The 20221-nt window shown below is 55.5% G+C and overlaps 1 protein-coding gene across 4 annotated transcripts; it reads left to right on the plus strand.

Moving 5' to 3' along the window:
* The first annotated feature begins 951 nt into the window (after nucleotides 1–951).
* Nucleotides 952–20109, plus strand: ARHGEF40 (Rho guanine nucleotide exchange factor 40). Of its 4 annotated transcripts, XM_032856992.1 has the most exons (24): nucleotides 952–1071; nucleotides 3646–3843; nucleotides 4448–5693; nucleotides 5829–5996; nucleotides 6137–6257; nucleotides 6841–6937; nucleotides 7047–7127; nucleotides 7257–7373; nucleotides 8923–9018; nucleotides 9106–9221; nucleotides 9571–9697; nucleotides 11300–11422; nucleotides 11536–11679; nucleotides 12161–12771; nucleotides 12862–13096; nucleotides 13423–13509; nucleotides 14083–14298; nucleotides 15009–15179; nucleotides 16832–17009; nucleotides 17869–17973; nucleotides 18205–18348; nucleotides 18853–18983; nucleotides 19386–19432; nucleotides 19565–20109. In XM_032856992.1, the coding sequence occupies exons 1-23, from the start codon at nucleotides 1069–1071 to the stop codon at nucleotides 19425–19427; spliced, it is 4557 nt and encodes a 1518-aa protein (XP_032712883.1). In that variant the 5' UTR covers nucleotides 952–1068; the 3' UTR covers nucleotides 19428–19432; nucleotides 19565–20109. The 4 variants fall into 4 exon arrangements, with proteins under 4 accessions (XP_032712883.1, XP_032712882.1, XP_032712881.1 ...); XM_032856991.1 differs by lacking the exon at nucleotides 952–1071 and having other exon boundaries at nucleotides 2785–3843; nucleotides 19683–20109; XM_032856990.1 differs by lacking the exon at nucleotides 952–1071 and having other exon boundaries at nucleotides 2786–3843.
* The last annotated feature ends 112 nt before the right edge of the window (nucleotides 20110–20221 follow it).

Raw genomic sequence — 20221 nt, forward strand, 5'->3', positions numbered from 1 at the left:
TAGCGACCCTGGGAGACTCTATTGCTACCCCATAAGAAGGAAGGGTCTGGCAACCAGTTTCGAATCATGGGGTCTGACGTGGGGGGGTTGCGGGGGGGTTCTGATGCCTTCCCTCCGCCAGCCGAAAATGGAGACACGCGGTGCAGAGGGGAAGGGGCTGCGAGGAAAGAACTCAGAACACGTCTGCCGAAGTGCACGCCCCTACAGGAGGATCTGATCCCAAGACCCGGCCCATCTTCATCCACGACGGTCAACCCCACCCCCCACCCCAAGCTTTCACCGCTCCCTAATCCCCCCCACCACCCCCGCCCGCGCCCTCCCCAGGCCGCACAGAGGAGCCCATTGTCGGAGCCTGGAGGCTTGAGGCCGAAGGAGATGGGAGGGAAAGACGGCGGGCGATCCCCTGGAGGGTGGAAAGAATCCCCTGATTTCCCTGCCCTCAGCCCCACTCGAGTTGGGCAGGGGCCCGGGGGTCTCTTCTGAGCTCCAGGTGCTGCCGAAGTCTGGCAACCGCGGGGAGAACAGGTTCCCAAGCGAGTTAGAGACGAGAGGCTTCGGGCAGCCAAACGATCCCAGTCCTCGGCTGGGTACCCCAGCAAATTCACGCACGCCCCAGCCTATGGAGAGTCCCTTGTGGAGGCTAAACTGACCCCGCTGGGAGAGAGGCGGTGGCGGGAAAAGAGGGGCATCTTCGGCAGGGCGGGCGTCGGAGGACCAGGGTAGGGGCACCCACTGGAGGGTGAGGAGGAGGAGAAAGTTGCAGGAGAGCGAGGCTGGCCCGCTGTGGGCGCCGGGGAAGCCGCTGAGAGGCTCCCCGCGGTAGAGGGAGTCCGGGTAGGGGGTCCGGCGCGGAGGCGGAGGCGGGCACTGAAGGGCGGGGCGGGGAGGGGCGGCCGTCTCGGCCCTCCCTGGCGGGGCCCCGCGGCCTGGGAGCCGGAGCGGGCTGATCCGCCACCGCGGCCGGAGCTGTCCCCTAGCCAGACCCAGCGAGACGCGAGCGGCGGGAGGGAGGCGGCGGCGCGCCCGGCCCCGCCCGCCCGAGCGTCGGACGCGGCCCCGCGCCGAGCCATGGTGAGTCCGGCGTCGCGGCCCCGGTGTCCCCCTCCTCCTTCGCGCTGCCAGCCCGGGGCCGCCAGCCCCCAGCCCGTTGCCTCCTGCGCCCGCCTCGGTCTGTTGAGCGCTCTTGAGACTCTCCTTCCTCCCATCCCCCCTTCTTTTCTTTGATCTGTCTGTCTGTCTGCCCCACTGTCTGGCTCTGTCCCCACCGGGTATTGCTCTCACTCTTTCTTTCTTCCCTTACTCTCCGCCCCCTCCCCCATCCTCCCTTCAGTCGCTCCCCCGATCCACACACCTCCCCCCGCCCTCCTCTGTCCGGACCTGTGCCTTCCTTTGCAGGATCTTCCCAGCCCCTCCGGGTCCCAGCTCCTTAGCCGCGGGAAACCTCTGCGGGTTGGTGTTGCAGTGGCCCTGGAAGGGGCCCGGCCCCGGGTCATGAGAACTGACCTGCCAGGAACCACCATTTTCCATCCCAGTCCCCAGCCCGGTGAGCTGGGCCCACCCATCCGGCCCTGGGGGACCGGCCGCAGCTGTGGCTGGGCTGGGGCCAGGGACATGGCCAAAGAGGGAAATTCCCGCGGAGAAAGAGGGGCTGCTTCAGGATAGTGGACAGAGTGAGGAGGGGGACTCACAGTGCCAGGGGGCGTGACGCTGCCAGAGCAGACAAGAGACCGAGGATGGGGGCGGTGGGGGAGAGTATCCCGGAGGTCTCGCTGCAGGGAACCGAAGCACTGTCTCCGAGTACTCCCGCTGCAGAGGGGAGGAAACACAAGCGGGAGCTCCCTGCAGGAGGTAGGGGACTCTTGGCAGCAGCAACTTAGGACACGGGAAGCAGAATGGCACTGTTAAGGGGGAGTCCATACCAACAGGAGTGGACACTATTCTGGGAACTTTCACTCCAGAAGTTGTCTCTGAAGAATCACTGCAAGGAGTGGGCACTGCCGGAGAGAGCGCCCACTGCAGGGGGCTGTGGGGGAGGTCCACGGCTAAGGGGGCACTCGCTGCAGAGTGGAGGAGGGGGGAGGCCCTGCCAGGGGGCGCTCACTGCCAGGAGGTGGGGGGAGGAGCACTACCGGGGCTGCTGCTCTACAGAAGGGAGGGCACCCCCTGGCAGGGAGACTAGAGCAAGAAAAAAGAGGAACTGGGCCAGGGAGAGCTGACTCAGTCTCAATGGTCTCCTTTTGGTCCCGGCCGACTGGAGGCCCGGTCTCTGTGCTCTTGCCCGCCGCCTCCCACCCGAGACCCCTCCTCCCCTCCTCCCCTCCTCCCCTCCTCCCCTCCTCCCGCTGCAGTTTCCTGTGGCTGAGACTCTTGCTCAGCCATGAGCTCACCGCCCCTAATGGGTTGCAGCTGCCTCGCTACTCAAGCTCTAGCTGCCCCCTCCTGGCCTCCGATCGGACGGCCCACTCTGCCTCCCCGCCCCTCTTCTCCACCCTCCCCCCACCCACTTTCACCGAGCCAGCCGTGTCCCCGGAACACTGGGGGATCTGTCTGCTCGCCCACACACCTTGGGGCTGGGTCTCCGTGCTGACGCACTCAATGTCCCTCTCTGGAGTGGCTACCCTAGTTTCGCAGAGGGTCGGGACAGATGGGCAACTGGTAAAATATGCAGTTTTGACTGCAGGGCAAAGACAGGACTGGGGGTGGAGGGCGGTGGGAGAGAACTTGATGAACACTGCAGCACAGCCCCGTGCCACTGACAGCAAAGAAACCCGATAAAAGAACTTCAGAGCCATATTGAAAGAGAAATTAGTCTGCAAAGGAATAGCCTGAGGGGGTGCTTCTTTAGGGTCTGAGAAAGAGAAAGAGACCTGATCATGCACTTAGGGAGGCAAATGCAGAAGAAGCAGGGCTGTCTTTTGAGACAGTGGTGGCAGGTGGAGTTGGCAGAGAGGTCCTACTGGAGTTGGAAAAATACATACCATCAAGGCCTCCTCCCTTCCCCACGTGTTCCTTTTGTGACTTTTTCCTCCTTTGGCTGCCCCCACCCAGTTCTTTGTAACCCAATCCCACATGCTCTGGGAGTGGGTGATTGCTCTGAAGCCATTCTGGAAGAGAGTAGGTTGCTAGAAAGTCAGACGGACAACCCTTCAGTCCTCCTTCTTCCCAGTCCTCCTCCTTCTCACCCAGTGACCAACTCTAGGATATGATTATTCGAGGTGGTGGCATTGCCACCTAAGTTAGAGGTCTGTGGTCCTTACGCCCGTGGGGTGGGGGGCTGCTTGCAAGTTGGCCCTCCACCCTGCCAACTCTCTCAGCCATTGCTACATCTTCTGGTAGCCCAGAAGACTGTCTAATCCTGAGGAGGAACTGTGCAATGGTCCCAACTCACAAGAAGCAGGACTGGCCCTAAGATCAGAGACATTCCTGACAAATGCTCCCTGGATCTCCAGGGCCAGAGTCTCAGAGCTCCAGTGTGGAGTGCCCTGCTGCGTCTGTGCACTCTGACTGCCCCAGCCCCACGGAGGCCATCCCAGGCCCCTTCAGCCAGCATTTCCTGAGGGTCCTCTCTGAACACACACCGTGCGCACAATGTGGTCCCCGGGGCCACGCTCTCTAGGGATCTGCAGCTGGTCTTCTCTCTCCCAGGAGCCCGAGCCAGTGGAGGACTGTGTGCAGAGCACGCTTGCCGCCCTGTACCCACCCTTCGAGGCGACAGCCCCTACGCTGTTGGGCCAGGTGTTCCAGGTGGTGGAGAGAACTTATCGGGAGGATGCCCTGAGGTACACGCTGGACTTCCTGGTGCCCGCCAAGCACTTGCTTGCCAAGGTCCAGCAGGAAGCCTGTGTGAGTGGCCCCTAAGATCCACTGCCTCACTCCAGAGACTAGCCAGACTAATTTCCCTCTCACCAGAGGTGCCACCTCCCAACACTGACCCCACCCCCGGCCGAGGCAGAGGCCACTCACGTACTAACACACAGAAAGACACTCGTCTTCCCCCAATATTGACCCCTAAGAAACATCAACTCCCGAAAACCCAGACCCACCAGACCCAATTCCAGATATCCCCCCATAATGATTTCTCAAGATACCTAACTCCCCCAGACATGACTCAACAGAGATCCTTCACTTCTACAGATATAAAGACTCTTAAGAGTCTCTGAGCCCTCCCAGACAATGGCATCTGCTGACCATGTCTCTGTAATGACTCAGTTGTTACTCTCCCACACAGGGAACTCGTTTCCTAGAGAAGCTTCCTACTACCAGAAAACTGGCCAGCCCATTCCCTCCCTCTGCTCCATGAACATCCCGAGATACCCCTCCAGATCCCCAAGGATTATAACCCACCAGGCCACAGGGCAGCACTACCTAGGATGGTCCCGTGCTAACTGCCCTCTTTGGCTGGCTTCCTCAGCAGAGCCTGAGCGCAACGTTGCACCTCTCTCCCCAGGCCCAGTACAGCGGTTTCCTCTTCTTCCACGAGGGCTGGCCACTCTGCCTGCACGAGCAGGTGGTGGTGCAGCTGGCAGCCTTGCCCTGGCAGCTGCTGCGCCCGGGAGACTTCTACCTGCAAGTGGTGCCCTCCACAGCCCAAGCGCCCCGCCTGGCACTCAAGTGCCTGGCCCCAGGGGGTGGGCGGGTGCAGGAGTTGCCTGTGCCCAATGAGGCCTGTGCCTACCTGTTCACACCTGAGTGGCTGCAGGGCATCAATAAGGACCGGCCCACAGGTCGCCTCAGTACTTGCCTCCTCTCTGCGCCCTCTGGAATTCAGCGGCTGCCCTGGGCAGAACTCATCTGCCCACGATTTGTGCACAAAGGGGGCCTCATGGTTGGACATCGGCTAAGCACGTTGCCCCCCGAACTGCCCTCTGGACCCCCAGGGCTCCCCAGCCCTCCACTCCCTGAGGAGGCCCTGGGTACCCGGAGTCCTGGCGATGGGCACAATGCCCCTGCTGAAGGACCTGAAGGCGAGTACGTGGAGCTGCTGGAGGTGACACTGCCTGTGAGGGGGAGCCCCACGGATGCTGAGGGCTCCTCGGGCCTCTCCAGGACCCGGACAGTACCCACCCGGAAGGGTGCTGGAGGGAAGGGTCGGCACAGGAGACACCGCGCCTGGATGCACCAAAAGGGACTGGGGCCTCGGGACCAGGATGGGACACGCCCACCGGGTGAGGGAAGCAGCACCAGAGCCTCCCCTGGATCACCCCCAGGAGCCGAGGCTCTCCCAGAAGCAACAGCCTTAGAGGTGTCTGAGTCTCCAGCAGAGACATTGGGGGAAGCCTCTGAACCTTGTCCCCTGAGGCTGGGGGAGGCTGGGGGAGGAGCAGGCCAAGGGGCTGAAGGACCCCCTGGCACCCCTCGGAGAACAGGCAAAGGAAACAGGAGAAAGAAGCGTGCTGCAGGCAGAGGGGCTCTTAGTAGAGGAGGGGACAGTGCTCCACTGAGCCCCGAGGTCAAAGAGGAGGCCAGCCACCTGGAAGTCCTTGTCACTCTGCCCCCACCAAATGAGCATGACCCCCCAGGATATAGCCCCGTCGAGGAGGAGCACAAAAGCTCAGGGAAGCCAGAGTCAGAGCTGAAAGAGGAGCTCAAACCAGCAGAGAAAAAAGAGCCTCAGCCCTCAGAAGGCTGTGGACCCGCAGAAGAGACAACCAGAGAGAAGGATCCGGAGGGGTCCAGTCTGGCAGGTGTGGCAGGTGAGATGACACCAAAGCCAGCAGGGCAAGGGCCAGCATAGACTGGGCCTGGAAGGGGGCCGGAGGAGGAGCTGGGAGCCCCACAGCCAGAACCCTCACCTCCTCAGGCCCATAGCTCTGCTTCTCTCTGTGTAGGACCCACAGGTCCAGAAGGGCTCCTGTCAGACCCACCAGCACCACCCCTGGAGATGGGGCAGGAAGGGGAAAGGGACAGTGTCCCAGAAGAGGCCGCTCCAGTATCTATCTCCGATGACCCGGATATAGCTTGGGACCTAATGGCATCTGGATTCCTCGTCCTGACTGGTCAGTGGGCATCAGTTTTGAAGGGACAGGGGCCAAGGAAAGAGAAGTGATCAGGGTGGTCTGTGGAGGGAGGCAGGGTGGATGGGAGGTAGCCAAGGCCTACCCCCAGCCAGGACAGCCTGGCCATTTTGTGTCCTCAGGAGGGGTGGACCAGAGTGGGCGAGCTTTGCTGACCATTACCCCACCGTGCCCTCCTGAGGAGCCCCCACCCTCCCGAGACATGCTGAGCACTGCTCTTCATTACCTCCACTCATTGCTCAGGTAACCGAGGCCCACCACTGGCACCCTGAACACTGACCTCCTGCTTATGAGGGCCCTGACATCCTTTCTTCTCAGGACACTGACTTCCTGACCTCTAGGATACTGACTTCCTCACCCCTCAATTTTTAAGCCACTGACCACTGACCTTGCTGACCTCTGACCTCCAGGATATCTTCATCAATGTTCAAAATCAACACTGCTGACTTTCAGTATCCTAAGACACTGCCTAGATTATCAGGGTATTGGTTTACTCATTCAGCAGCTACTTAGTGGGCTTCAAGAACCTAGCAGGCACCATGCCATATACTGGAATGGAATTTACACCTTTCCAGAGCATAGTGGTCCTGGTTTTCCAGACCCTGATCCTATGACTTGTATCATCTGCATATAGACTCTGGAATGCTAGGGCAGTGCCTCTTGGACAAAAACCCACACTTTGGCCCTTTGCCCATTGCTTCCTGAAAGTACCAGACACTGACTTCTCCTGAGGACTAGTAACAGTAAAACCAGACCCCGAGCCACCATCCCCTCAACACACACATGTGCATGCACACTGCCCCCTTGGCTCTTTCTGCCCCTACAGGCCTGATCTCCAGATATTGGGGCTATCTATCCTGCTGGACCTTCGAAAGGCACCCCCATTGCCTCCAGCCCTCATTTCTGTTCTAAGTCAACTTCAGGTAACCAGCCCTTGACACAGGAACTTCTCCTGACCCTAACTCTTCCCCGAGTGTCCATTCCAGGCCACCCAGTTGCCCATTATTTGGTGTTATTCTTCTCTGCCCTCAGGACTTAGGAGAGCCTCCCCTCATTCAGCGACTGCTGGCTCTCACTCAGGACGATCCTGTGGCTGAACTCTGTGGACTTCAGGTTTGAGCTCCTCGCTCCCAGCTAGTCCCCCTGAGTAGTGGAGAGAGAAGAGGATGGCTAGAGCCCCAGGCTGGTCCCCGAACACCTGGGTGGCCAAGCCAGAAATCCCCTGCCTTCATGTGTCTCTAGGGTGCTGAGTTGCTATCAGAGAGTGATCTGAAAAGAGTGGCCAAGCCAGAGGAGCTGCCCTGGGACTTGGGAGGTCACAGGGAACCCTCTCCCAGCTACTGGGTAGAGACGCACCAGGTAAGCTTCACCTCCCCTACTCAGGATGAGGGGGAGCCAGGAATGACCCAGCTGAGGGCATTCTGGGAGAGAGAGGGCAGGTCTGAGACATGACCACCGGGCTGGTGAAAAGTGATTTCCCTTCCATTCAATTTAATACATATTTATGTTCACTATCCATGAGCAAAATATTACGCATGTACCGTGGGCTGCTGGGGAGATGAGAGGAGTATATTCCATAAGTTCCATAAGTTCTTAATACAATGTTAAGCAGCATATGGTTTTTGGTGGGACATAAGTCAGAAGCTATTAGAGAAGAGTGTAAGGTAACTTTACTGGGGTTCTGGACAGAGTCAGGAAGGCTGGTTCTAGTTCCACGTGACCTTGGACAAGGTACTGTGCCCCATATCCAGAGATGGTATCCTTTCTGTACTTGTTCCCTGCACCAACATCCAGGCCTCGGGGTCCTCATCCACAAAGTATAGCAAGTGTGATAGCATCTCTGATTCTATGAATCTCAGTACATGAATATTCAAGAAAAGATAAATGAACATGATCTGAGCTAAATATTAAAGGGGGTCTTTAATACTTATGTCAGGGGCACCTGGATGGCTCAGTCGTTAAGCGTCTGGGCTTCGGCTCAGGTCATGATCCCAGCATCCTGGGATCAAGCCCCATATCAGGCCCTGCTCAGCAGGGAAACTGCTTCTCGCTCCCTCTCCAGCTCCCCCGTGCTTGCATTCCCTCTCTCATTATCTCTCTCCATCATAAATAAATAAAATCTTTTAAAAATAAATAAATAGGCGCACCTGGGTGGCTCAGTGTGTTAAAGCCTCTGCCTTCAACTCAGGTCATGATCTCAGGGTACTGAGATTGAGCCCCGCATCCAGCCCTCTGGCTCAGTGGGGAGCCTGCTTCCCCCTCTCTCTCTGCCTGCTTCTCTGCCTACTTGTGATCTCTGTCTCTGTCAAATAAATAAATAAAATCTTTTAAAATAAATAAATAAATAAATAAATAAAGGGGGTCTGTAACGTGGTCTCTAAGCTATACCTCAAAGGGGAAGTGGATCTGAACAGGCAGAGAGGAAGGCTTTACAGGGTGAAAACCTAGTGCAGACGGGGGGAAAGGAGACTCACATTTACTAAGCGTTTACTGTGCCAGTCCTTACTAAGGGCTTACCTGGCATCGTCTCTTTAAACCTCACAAAACTCTCTGTATCTTTTTTTGAGAGAGAGAGCGTGCATGCGGGTTTGGAGGGACAGAGAGAGAATCTTAAGCAGGCTTCACGCTCAGCGTGGAGCCTGGTGCGGGGCTACATCTCATGACCCTGAAATCATGACCTGAACCAAAACCAAGAGTTGGATGCTTAACTGACTGTGCCATCCAGGCACCCCAAAATTCTGTGTATCTTGTCCTGACTTTACAGTAGAGCAAACTGAGGTTCGGGGAGGTTACTGGGCTTGCTTAATGCCATACAGTTAGTAAACAACAAAGTCAGAAGCTAACCAAGCATTGTCTGGGGCTGTCCCCTCTCCATCCCCGTGTGTGTGTGTGTGTGTGTGTGTTTCAGGACGTGGCGAGGCTGTGCTACCTGTGCCAAGGAGTGCTGTGCTCTGTGCGGCAAGCCATTGAGGAGCTGGAGGGAGCCACAGAGCCAGAGGGAGAGGTAGGACATGAGACCAGACAGAAGGGGATGGGGTGGGATGTGGATTCTCTGGTGGAACCCCTACTGTCGACTGCTCCCTGCCCCTAGGAGGCTGTAGGAATGCTTGAGCCCCTACAGAAGGTGTTGGCAGATCCCCGGCTGACGGAGCTGCAGAGGGACGGGGGAGCCATCCTGATGAGGCTGCGTTCCAGCCATAGCAGCAAGTACGGGGGCGGGGTGGGTGTGCGGGGGCAGGTGGACAGGGCGCATGGAGACACAGCAGAGAGCTGTCAATAAACCTCAGTTGCCAGATCGTTCTTCCTGAGCATACCTCTACACAGGAGATCATGTTTTCCACCTGCTATGACCTTTGCATAAAGGCCCTAGGTAATCGTTATGATTACAGGCAGGCATCTGGAGAACCAGAAGTGTTAAATGCCTTGGCCAAGATTAGTCAGTCGGTGGGAGAGTCAGGATTCAAATCCAGGCCTGCTGTGCAAGGATGGAATGCGGTGGGATGGTGGAAAGGGGTTGACAAGGGCAGTAGGTCATTCTGTCCCTTTCTTTGCCCAGGCTGGAGGGCCCGGGCCCAGCTGCGCTGTACCAGGAGGTGGACGAGGCCATTCACCAGCTCGTGCGCCTCTCCAACCTGCATGCCCAGCAGCAGGAGCGGCGACAGCGACTGCACCGACTCGAGCAGGTGAGGCAGGACCCCCAGACCACTCTTACTTGGCTTGGGAACCTGGCCTCCAGCCCTCCTTTACTGCCGATATCCACAGCTGATGGCTCGATCGGGTGGCCCTCCCTCTCGCCTCACCCTACCCTAGAGGCTGGCCTGGTGGGTGAGATTCAGCAAGAGGGAGAAGGCATCTTAGCCCCAGCAGAGAACCCAGACCTCCCCTACCCCAACAGTGATCAAGGATCCTTAGAGGTTGTGAGATTAGAAGAGATGCTTGGGTGCCCTAGGGGATTCTGGGAGGAGCTGATTGACTCTGGGGTGCCTATAACTTAAAATAATAAATGTCTATTGATACCAGTTTTTTAGCTACATTGCCATCCATGTTCCCTCAACTCTTTCTATGATGTCCTCCCCAAACCTGAAGCTGGAAAAGTCCCACCTTCCTCCACCTTGGAAGGAGAGGATAATGGAAGATGCTAAGGCCTCTTTGTGGGGAAGATTCAGGGATAAGGCTGGCTCCTCTGAACCTTGATTCTTCTCTCCTGGGGTTAAGAGCCCCACAGGGATTTATCCTAACATGTGGGATAGGGGAACAGGGGGCTTTGCAATCTGATTGTTCCCCCAGAGCCCCAAGCATGGTGAATGAGTGCCTTATGGACCTACGTGTGGGCATCAGGGCAAGGTCATCTCAAGGTCAATGTCAAAGTGGAGGGCAGGGCTCTCTGTTTTCTGGGGTTTCTGCATATTGGCTTCCTCCAACCCAGCATCCAAGGGATTGTATCTCTTACTCTTTGCTTGCTTGCTTATTAGCTGATGTTCCCCTTTCAAAACCGTTAACACACAGGATCGAGAGTCTACGGTTCTCAGCGTGAGTTCTAGCTCTGCTGCAAGTGAGATGTTGGACAAATCTTGAAGCATCTCTGAGTTCCCAAGTCCACATCTGTAGAATGGGATCATAACGACACTTAGCTTGAAAGGGTGTTAGGATGACCAAATGAATTCAGCAAAGGACTGTACACATGTTTATGGTCAGACCCTAATTATTGGGAACATTCTCAAGCTTCTCATCTGCAGGCTGTCCTGCCCCAGCTTCCAGCCTTAATTCAGAGAAAAAAAATTACCATCCCTTTTTGGTCAAATATCCCAGAACCAACATGAGAGTCCTTATATCGCCATATTAGGCAACTAGAGCTGGGAACACACACACACACACGCACCACTGGGTTGTCTCTTCAAGCCAGGTCCCTACGACCTCTGCCCACCCATCAGTGGACACAGTGAATGTGAAATTTCTCCTCCTCGGTTATCCAGACAGTCCTCATACTGCCTCAGGCTCACACCAGCTTTATCTTTGTCCCCTCTGGGCCTGGGCCTGGAACCCTTGCCCGCCTCCCTCAGTGCTTCCTGCCAGCCCAGCTTCCCATTCTGGTGCTTTCTCATTTGACCCTTGAGGAAACTACTACCGACCACTGTTAACCATTCCCACATTACAGCTGCATGAAATGGTTTGTGCAAAGGTCCATAGATCAGGGTGATGGGGTTGGACCTGGATCTCAGCTTTCCTTCCCACAGCATGGCCTCCTTCTCCCTCATGGCCCTGCTGTCCTGCCCTGTCTGCCTCAGGTGCTGCAGTGGCTCTCAGGCCCAGGGGAGGAGCAGCTGGCTAGCTTTGCTGTGCCCGGAGACTCCCTGGCTGCCCTGCAGGAGACAGAGCTGCAATTCCGAGCTTTCAGCACTGAGGTTCAGGTGAGAAGGAAGAGAGGGGCAGGGGAGAAAAGGCATGGAGCAGGGGTGGAGAGTGGGGGCGGGGAACTGACTGGGACCAAGGACCAGGTCTGAGTACAGCCTTCCTTCTCCAGGAGCGCCTGGCCCAGGCACGGGAGGCCCTGGCCCTGGAGGAGGACACTGCCTCCCAGAAGGTTCTGGATGTCTTTGAAGAGAGGCTGGAGCAGGCTGAGAGTGGCCTCCATCGAGCCCTGCGGCTACAGCGCTTTTTCCAGCAGGTGTGTGCAGACCCTCTTTCTTCCATGCTCACCACAGCCCAGCTTCTGCCTGGGGAAGCTGACCAGGTAGTTGCTAAAAGCAGGGACTCAGGAAGCCATCTCTTTGGATTCTTGGCTCTGCAGCCTAGTTGCTGAATGACCTGGGACAAGCATGCCTCCATAGGCACCCCTTCACAGGACTGCCATGAGTGTAATATAGGTCATATGAAAAAAGCCCTTAGTACAGAGCCTACCATTGATCAATTCCATGTGAGTGTTGGCTCTTCTTTCATCCAGGCCCCCTGTCTCCATACCAGCTCAGAGTGACAAGGTCAGGCAGTGGTGCTGGGATAGGAAAGGGGGTGTTCTCAGAGGACTGAGAGGGTGTTGGCTCTGGGAAGCCATCAGCTAAAGAGGACGGGAGCTGTCATTGGGCAGCATGCGTGAACAGTACTGGAACTCACTCTTTCTCTACCCATCCCCATCCTCTCTGGCCCGGCAGGCGCATGAATGGGTGAATGAAGGTTCTGCTCGGCTGGCAGGAGCCGGGCCAGGTAGGGAGGCAGTGCTGGCAGCCCTGGCCCTGCGGCGGGCCCCGGAGCCGAGTGCTGGCACCTTCCAGGAGATGCGGGCCCTGGCCTTGGACTTGGGCAGCCCTGCTGCCCTGAGAGAGTGGGGCCGCTGCCGGGCCCGCTGCCAAGAGCTGGAGAGGAGGATTCAGCAGCAGCTGGGAGAGGAGGCGAGTCCACGGGGCCATCGGCGACGGAGGGCAGACAGCGCCAGCAGCGGAGGGGTCCCCCGGGGCCCTCACAGCCCCTCACCCAGCCTTAGCTCCCTGATGCTCCCCAGCAGCCCTGGGCCACGCACAGCCCCATCCCATTGCTCCCTGGCCCCCTGTGGGGAGGACTGTGAAGAAGAGGGCCCTGACTTGGCTCCAGAAGCAGAGGGTAGACCTCCGAGGACTGTGCTGATTAGAGGCCTGGAAGTCACCAGTACCGAGGTGGTAGACAGAACGTGCTCGCCCCGGGAACATGTGCTGCTGGGCCGGGCTGGAGGTCCAGATGGGCCCTGGGGAGTAGGTACCCCCCGGATGGAGCGCAAGCGAAGCATCAGGTGAGAGCCAAGTGCCCAGCAGGAAGGAATACAATATTGTTGGCAGTCTTGGGCCCCAGCCTCCTTTGACCCTCCTTGTTGTCCCTGCAGCGCCCAGCAGCGTCTGGTGTCAGAGCTGATTGCCTGTGAGCAAGAGTACGTGGCCACCTTGAGCGAGCCAGTGCCGCCCCCGGGGCCCGAGCTGACTCCCGAACTAAGGGGCGCCTGGGCCGCAGCCCTGAGTACCCGGGAGAGGCTTCGCAGCTTCCATCGGACACACTTTCTCCGGGAGCTTCAGGGCTGTGCCACCCACCCCCTGCGCATTGGGGCCTGCTTCCTTCGCCATGTGAGTGACCCCAAACACTTCTTCTAGGTCCTCTCCCTTCTTAGGTCTCAGCACCAATCACCCTGTATTCATTCTCCATATCCGTTCCCCATCCCCTTGAAAGTGTGCAGTCCAAGACTCTGAGGCCCCTGGGCCCCTCTGAATCCACTCAGCCTATGTCCTTGTCCTCGAGTGCTGTCTGACCTTCACTCTCTGCATGGCAGTCTGTCATTTCCTGGGCAGCCTGAGCAGCCGGGCTCTCCTTTGCGCTGTAGTGAGGACATGAGGAGGAAAGGAAAAGGCTTGTCTCTCCCCAGGTGACGGCTTGTCTTTTCCCACTGGCACAGGGGGACCAGTTCAGCCTTTACGCCCAGTACGTGAAACACCGACACAAACTGGAGAATGGTCTGGCTGCACTTGGCCCCCCAAGCAAGGTAACCTTTGCTCCAACCCCCATGAGAAGGAGAGGGGGCAGAAAGCCCTAAAACACACCCCACCTCCAAGTCTCTCAGGGAAGAAAAGCTTTCCTGAATGTGTCCAGGAACCTCTCCCACCAGTAATCTCCCCGAAGTGCTGAGGGTGCACAAGCACTGGACTGGGAGCCAAGAGAGCCTGAGTTTTGGTCCTGAGGGACTTTGGGCAAGACTCTTGATTCCTCTGGGCCTCTGTTTCTACATCTGGTAAATGGGGGCACTGTCCACTCTATCTAACTCACAGAGTGCTGTGAGAATCAAAAGACTTTATGTGAAATGACTTCAAGAGTTAGAAGCTAGAGACTGTAAGGGGTTATCTGTATTTCTCCTCCATTCTCCAAGATTCAGAGGATGGTGGAATTCTGGCAGACCCCCTACCCGCTTTCTTTCTGAGGGAAGTTTCACCTTACCTTTGGCAGTATCTGGGCTTCCTCTACCCCCAAAAGCCTGGCCTACCACGCACCTTCCTGGCAGAGCTCAGCCCCCGCTAGCTCCAGCACTCCCTTCATCCCTGTTTGTCTCCTCCCCAACCAGGGCTCCTCGGAGAGTGGCCCTCACTTGCCCCAGGCGTTGCAGCAGCCCTTGGAGCAGCTAGCTCGGTATGGGCGGCTCCTGGAGGAGCTCCTAAGGGAAGCTGGGCCTGAGCTGAGTTCTGAGCGCCAGGCTCTTGGGGCTGCCGTGCAGCTGCTCCGGGAACAGGAGACCCGTGGCAGAGACCTGCTGGCCGTGGAGGCAGTGCGTGGCTGTGAGGTGAGGCCATGGCTCGTCACTCCAGTTCCTACTGTCCAGCCCTGTGGCTTCAGAAAGCAGTGTGGTTAGTGATAAGAGGACCAGACTCAAAGTCAGAGGGCCCAGGCTCTAATTTCTAATCAGCTAGATGGCCTTGGTCAAGTCACTGAACTTCACTGGGCCTCAGTGTCCTCATCTATAAATAAACTATGTCCTGCCCAACATCCCATGATCCTACCTCTGGCTGTGCTTTCCTGTTCCATTCTCAGTTCTTCTCTTTCCTTATCTACTCTGCACTTCCTCAGGCACCTCAGCACCCAACACATACCTTATTCTCCCTTACTTAGTCTCTTTCTAGCCCAGAAAGTCCAAAACAGGTGTGGAACCTGCCTCCTCTGTGATAGACTATTTCCCCTTTGGCTGTTTGCCGATTCTCTTCCCGGGTCAGAATGGTGCTTCATCCCCAGTGTCCACAGGCTTCCCCATGGAAGCCTATAAACGCTATTGTGGAGCATACCTTCTGTCTAGAGAGGCAGGACTATGTAGCCAGGCCAGGTGTGCTGTGCGTGGTGATCGGTGGATGGATTGTACGCCGAGACCTTCCCTGATTTCCTAACTCAGTCTGAGAACTTGTACATTAGGCCCCTTGCCCTATAAATCCCATTTTTACTCCCCATAAAATACACCCAAAGGGTTCCAGGGCCAATTGCCTTTCCTTTTCCTTTCCCCAGACAGATCTGAAGGAGCAGGGCCAGCTCCTACACCGGGACCCCTTCACTGTCATCTGTGGCCGAAAGAAGTGCCTTCGTCATGTCTTTCTCTTTGAGCATCTCCTCCTGTTCAGCAAGCTCAAGGGCCCTGAGGGGGGGTCAGAGACCTTTGTTTACAAGCAGGCCTTTAAGGTAGAATGCTGGGACTTGGCTGGGCGGGGAGTGGTGGGGGCCAGGAAGGGATGGGACAGGAAGTCATGTTGTTCTCGAGAACTCAAGATGTTCTGGAAATTCAACTCCAACCCAGGTTCAGAATCTGAATCACCTAAAACAGGTTTTGACCTTAATCACCTATCAGGTTAGGATGCCAGAGGTGATAGAAATTGCTATTATTGTCATTGGGGTTTTATCATACATGTGGGATACTCACAAAGCATTCCAAGCCAGAATGGAGGACCTTTCTCATTAAGAATATATGCTTTTTGAGTTAGGGGTGGTTCTTGGGGTGACAAGAAAGGACTCTTTATTTATCTATCAGTCTATCTAATAGATTAAATTGATGGAACCAGTGGAACCAAACCCAAGAGGAGTGAGGCCTTTCTTCAGGGAAACTACTTTGGTATCCAGATAAACATTAATAGAGACCTGTAGTCCTAGGGGCACCTGGCTGGCTGCATCGGTTGTATCTGCCTCTTGATCTCAGGGTTGTGAGCTCAAGTCCTACACTGGGTGTAGAGATCACTTAAAAAACAAAATCTTAGGGCGCCTGGGTGGCTCAGTGGGTTAGGCCGCTGCCTTCGGCTCAGGTCATGATCTCAGGGTTCTGGGATCGAGTCCCGCATGGGTCTCTCTGCGCAGCAGGGAGCCTGCTTCCCTCTCTCTCTCTCTCTGCCTGCCTCTGTCTACTGTGATATCTCTCTGTCAAATAAATAAATAAAATCTTTAAAAAAAAAATAAAAAAAATAAAAATCTTAAAAAAGAGAGAGAGAGAAAGACCTATGGTCCTAGATCAGGCAGTATGGCATGATTCTAAGAGTTTCTTTTTTTTTTTTTTTTTAAGATTTTATTTATGTATTTGGCAGCGAGAGAGAGAGAGAAAGAGCAAGCACGAGCACAAGCAGGGGGAGTGGCCCGTAAAGGGAGAAGGAGAAGCAGGCTCCTCACTGAGCAAGGAGCTGGATATGGGGCTCGACTGGATCCCAGGACTCTGGGATCATGACCTGAGGCAAAGGCAGATGCTTAACCAAATGAGCCACCAGGCACCCCCTAAGGGTTTCTTTTTTTTTTTTTTTTAATATTTTTATTTTTTTATTTGACAGAGATTACAAGTAGACAGAGAGCTAGGCAGGGAGAGAGGAAGGGAAACAGGCTCCCCGCTGAGCAGAGAGCCTGATGGGGGGCTTGATCCCAGGAAGCCGAAGGCAGAGGTTTTAATCCACTGGGCCACCCAGGTGCCCCCCACTAAGGGTTTCTAAACTTTGCCTACATTCTTTCCAGCTCCTGGGCTGGGGGGGGGGCGGCAGGGAGCAGGGGCGGGGTGCGGAGTACAGAATAGAGAAAAAGAAGCCTAGGTTTGGAATAATGTAGACGTGGGTTTGAACCCTCTCTCTCCACTAAGCTATGATAAGCCCCTGGGCAAGTTACTTCGTGTCTCTGGGCATTCCCCTTCTGTAAATTATGGTTGTTAGGAAGGCTAAATGTAGAACACTTGGCATATGGTAGGTGTTGAGCAAACATTTACTGAACATCTACCAGATGCCAAGCTAAGTGTAGTGCTTTTCCATGTGGTGCCATCTAGCCAGGACTCACTCTGTCTTCACCCACTCTCCTCCGCTTTTTCTCAGACTGCTGACATGGGGCTCACAGAAAACATCGGGGACAGCGGACTCTGCTTTGAGTTGTGGTTCCGGCGGCGGCGCGCTCGAGAAGCATACACTCTGCAGGCAGCCTCACCAGAGATCAAACTCAAGTGGACCAGTTCTATCGCCCAGCTGCTGTGGAGACAGGCGGCTCACAACAAGGGTGTGAGCGGGGGCCGGGGGGCGGGGGGGGGGCGCGGTTAGGATCCAGGCTACAATGGGAGGTTAGCGTGCATGAAGACCATAGGGTGTGGAATGGAAAAGGAATGACTTAGGAGATGATTCCAGATCTAACTGGAGAGAGGTTGCTGGCATAGAGATTAGTCTAAGGTATACCGAAAGGAAACAGGCAGCTACCAATTTCAGAAAAGCAAGAGCAAAGGGCAGGGCAAAAGAGAGTGAAGGAGTGCTCACTAAACCCTGGTTCCAGAATTTACATGCTGTGTGACCCGGACTAGTGTTTCTGTGTGTTTTGTTCTGTGTTTTGGGGACTGGGTTGGTTTTGTTTTTAATTCTCTGAACCCCATTCCACTGATCTTGAAAAAATGGAAAGTGACAGCTACATCTTCGTATGATAGGGATGGTGAAATAGGTGATTATCTATGGATAGATAATCCATATTTCTATGGATTGGATAGATAGATAATTGGATAAATAATCCAATTATCTATGGAAGCACTTGATAAACTAGAAAGGTGTGTAAGAGGTGTATAAAAGGTGTGTAAGAATGAGAGGTTTGCTCTTAATGCCCAAGTTAAAGGGCAGAGGGTGAGTATTAGAAGTTAGATGGCTGGGATGACAAATGGGCAGGGTGCAACATGTAGGAGACAAGAGACAGGGGTCTGAGGAGGTGGTTAAGGACCACCGTCACCATCCACATAGTGACAGTTGACAGCAAGGGTAACAGGAGATACCAGATGAATGAGAATTGGCAAGAGGCAGAAGAGTCCACCATGATAGTGCTGGGGCTTAGAGCAAAGGGGGCGCTGAAGGAGGTTGGTAACGGGGTCTCTGTTTCCTAGAGCTCCGAGTGCAGCAGATGGTCTCCATGGGCATTGGGAATAAACCTTTCCTGGACATCAAAGCCCTTGGGGAGCGGACGCTGAGTGCCTTGCTCACTGGAAGAGGTGAGGGCCACAGTGCTGGGGGGTGGGGGCGACTCCCAGGAGTCAAGACCTTGAGAGTGAGGGCATAGTGGGGAGGCATGGTAGAAAAGTGAAGAAGGGCAATGAGTGGACATGTCTTCCCAGAAATTGTGGGACTGACTGGGAGGCCCTCTGTGAGACTGAGGGTCATTTCAGAGAGCCAGGAGGGCTTTCCCACACCAGCACCCCACCCACCCACCCCCCTCTCTGCAGCCGCCCGCACCCGGGCTTCCGTGGCCGTGTCATCCTTTGAGCATGCCGGCCCTTCCCTTCCCGGCCTCTCACCGGGAGCCTGCTCCCTGCCTGCCCGCGTCGAGGAGGAGGCCTGGGATCTGGACGTCAAGCACATTTCCCTGGGTGAGGCACCTCTCAAGGGGTGGCCCCCAACAGCTGCGTCATCGTGGTGATGTTCAGGCTGCTTGCTGCTAAGCAATTCCTTTTTCTAGCCAAGTAGCCCAGTTGCCATGACAACTATGTACAGCTTCCCCATTGCTAAAAGAGCCTTCCATCTGGTTGCTAGGATAATGCTTACAGCAGCCTGTTGCTAAGCAGCACTTCCTCTGTACCTCTCTCTCTAGCTCTCCTTGGGTTTCTATGGAAACTGCTCAGCTTCCTGTTGTACCCTCCTGGTTCACCACGGCAATCCTTATACTTTCCTGTCGCTTCTTCCCTCGTTGCTCTAATGATGCTGCTGACAATTTCCTGCCTCTTGGTAGGGGGGTTCTCTTGCAACTGGATTGCTATGGTGACTCACAGCTTCCTGTTGCTATGGAGCTTTTTCTTCCCTGATGGAGCAGCTTGGTTGCTTAAGGTAATCTAGAGGGGTTCTATACCCTGCTCTCACCCTAGCTTCCCCTCCAGCCCCAGAAACACTTGACTCTTCTGGAGATGTGTCCCCAGGACCAAGAAACAACCCCAGCCTGCAGCCCCCCCACCCTGGGAGCAGCACTCCCACTCTGGCCAGTGGAGGGATCTTAGGGCTGTCCCGGCAGGTAAGTCCCTATACTAGGGCTGAAAGTGGGGTGATCTCTTCAGTCACTTTCTGAGTGGGCTATTCTCATTCAACCCATGGGGGCAGGGGGAACCAATGAGCCTGTGTTCCCAGCAAAACCACAGGTTGGATATATTGTCTAGTCTGCCTTTCTCCTCTATCCCTAGACCCGGGGGAGAGGCATCGAGGTCAGAAGTGAAAAGGAATCTTTAATAAGGTGCATAGTGCAGGAGTGGATGGAAAAGTGGGGGGGATGCCAAAAGTATCTGAACTTGGATTAAATTAGCCAAATTGAGGAATCTGGGGGAGGAAGAAAGGTGAATTGACAGGCTTGGGGGGGGCAAATATAGGAAAAAGGATATTTCCTTACCCTTTAAGTTCACTGCAGTTCATCTTTTTGCAGAGTCATGCCCGAGCCCTGAGTGACCCCACCACTCCTCTGTGACCTGGGTGAGTCAGTGCCCCCTTCCACTATATCCAACACTCCTAACTTCTTGCACCAACTGCCTTCCTTCCCCAGCTTCTTGCAAGTCAGCTTCTTCCCTCTCCCAACCCATCTCCCTCTTCTCTCCTGGCTTCTAGAGAAGATGGAGAACTTGGCTAGAGGCCTTCCTCTCGGCACACTTTGGGCCGTGATGGCAGTGGGACATAGTGGAGGACTGCAAGAGCACTGAATTCCTTCCTTCTGCTTTCTGGACAGAGAGGAGGTCACAGGACCAGCATGCTTCCCTGCTGCTATCTCTTGCTCTCTCCAGCCGGGTGCCTTCCTGCAGGAACCAAAGTGTCCACTCTTTGCTTGCCTTCATGCCCTGGAGGGGGAGAAATGAGCCCTCACCCGGTCCTTCCCCATCTTGGGCCACTGCATTCTCCCAGGACACTGCTCCGTGTTGGCCCTCCCCCAACAGCCTGCATTCTCCCCTTCGTGTGGTGCCACCCAGACTCTCCCCTTAGAAGACTCATCTCTGCCAGGTCAGCTGTGGTTCCTGGTGACTCCACTCTGGGTTGTCATAGGAAATGGAGCTTTGCAAATCATTATAGGAGGGTGGGGGGTTGGGGGTACTACAAACTTTATACATGTAATTACTGTTATTATAATACTATTGTTATATTAAACGTATTTACTCATACTTTGTGTTGGAAGAGCTAGAGCAGACCCTGGGTTGAGGTGATGCTGCTACCTTGAGCACTTCCCCTCACCCATTAACTGGAACACAGAAAATAAAACCAAGGCTTTTGGTA

Source organism: Lontra canadensis, unplaced genomic scaffold, assembly GCF_010015895.1.
Source record: "Lontra canadensis isolate GAN:19392208 unplaced genomic scaffold, GSC_riverotter_1.0 scaffold12, whole genome shotgun sequence".
NCBI lineage: Eukaryota > Metazoa > Chordata > Mammalia > Carnivora > Mustelidae > Lontra > Lontra canadensis.

Bases quoted from the DNA above. Each gene is read 5' to 3' on its own strand.
- ARHGEF40 (XM_032856991.1), top strand. From the start codon at position 3,589: ATGTGGTCCCCGGGGCCACGCTCTCTAGGGATCTGCAGCTGGTCTTCT. The intron at 7,374-8,922 runs GTAAGCTTCACC...TGTGTGTTTCAG, and splicing joins ACTGGGTAGAGACGCACCAG to GACGTGGCGAGGCTGTGCTA. The intron at 18,349-18,852 runs GTGAGGCACCTC...CTTCCCCTCCAG, and splicing joins CGTCAAGCACATTTCCCTGG to CCCCAGAAACACTTGACTCT.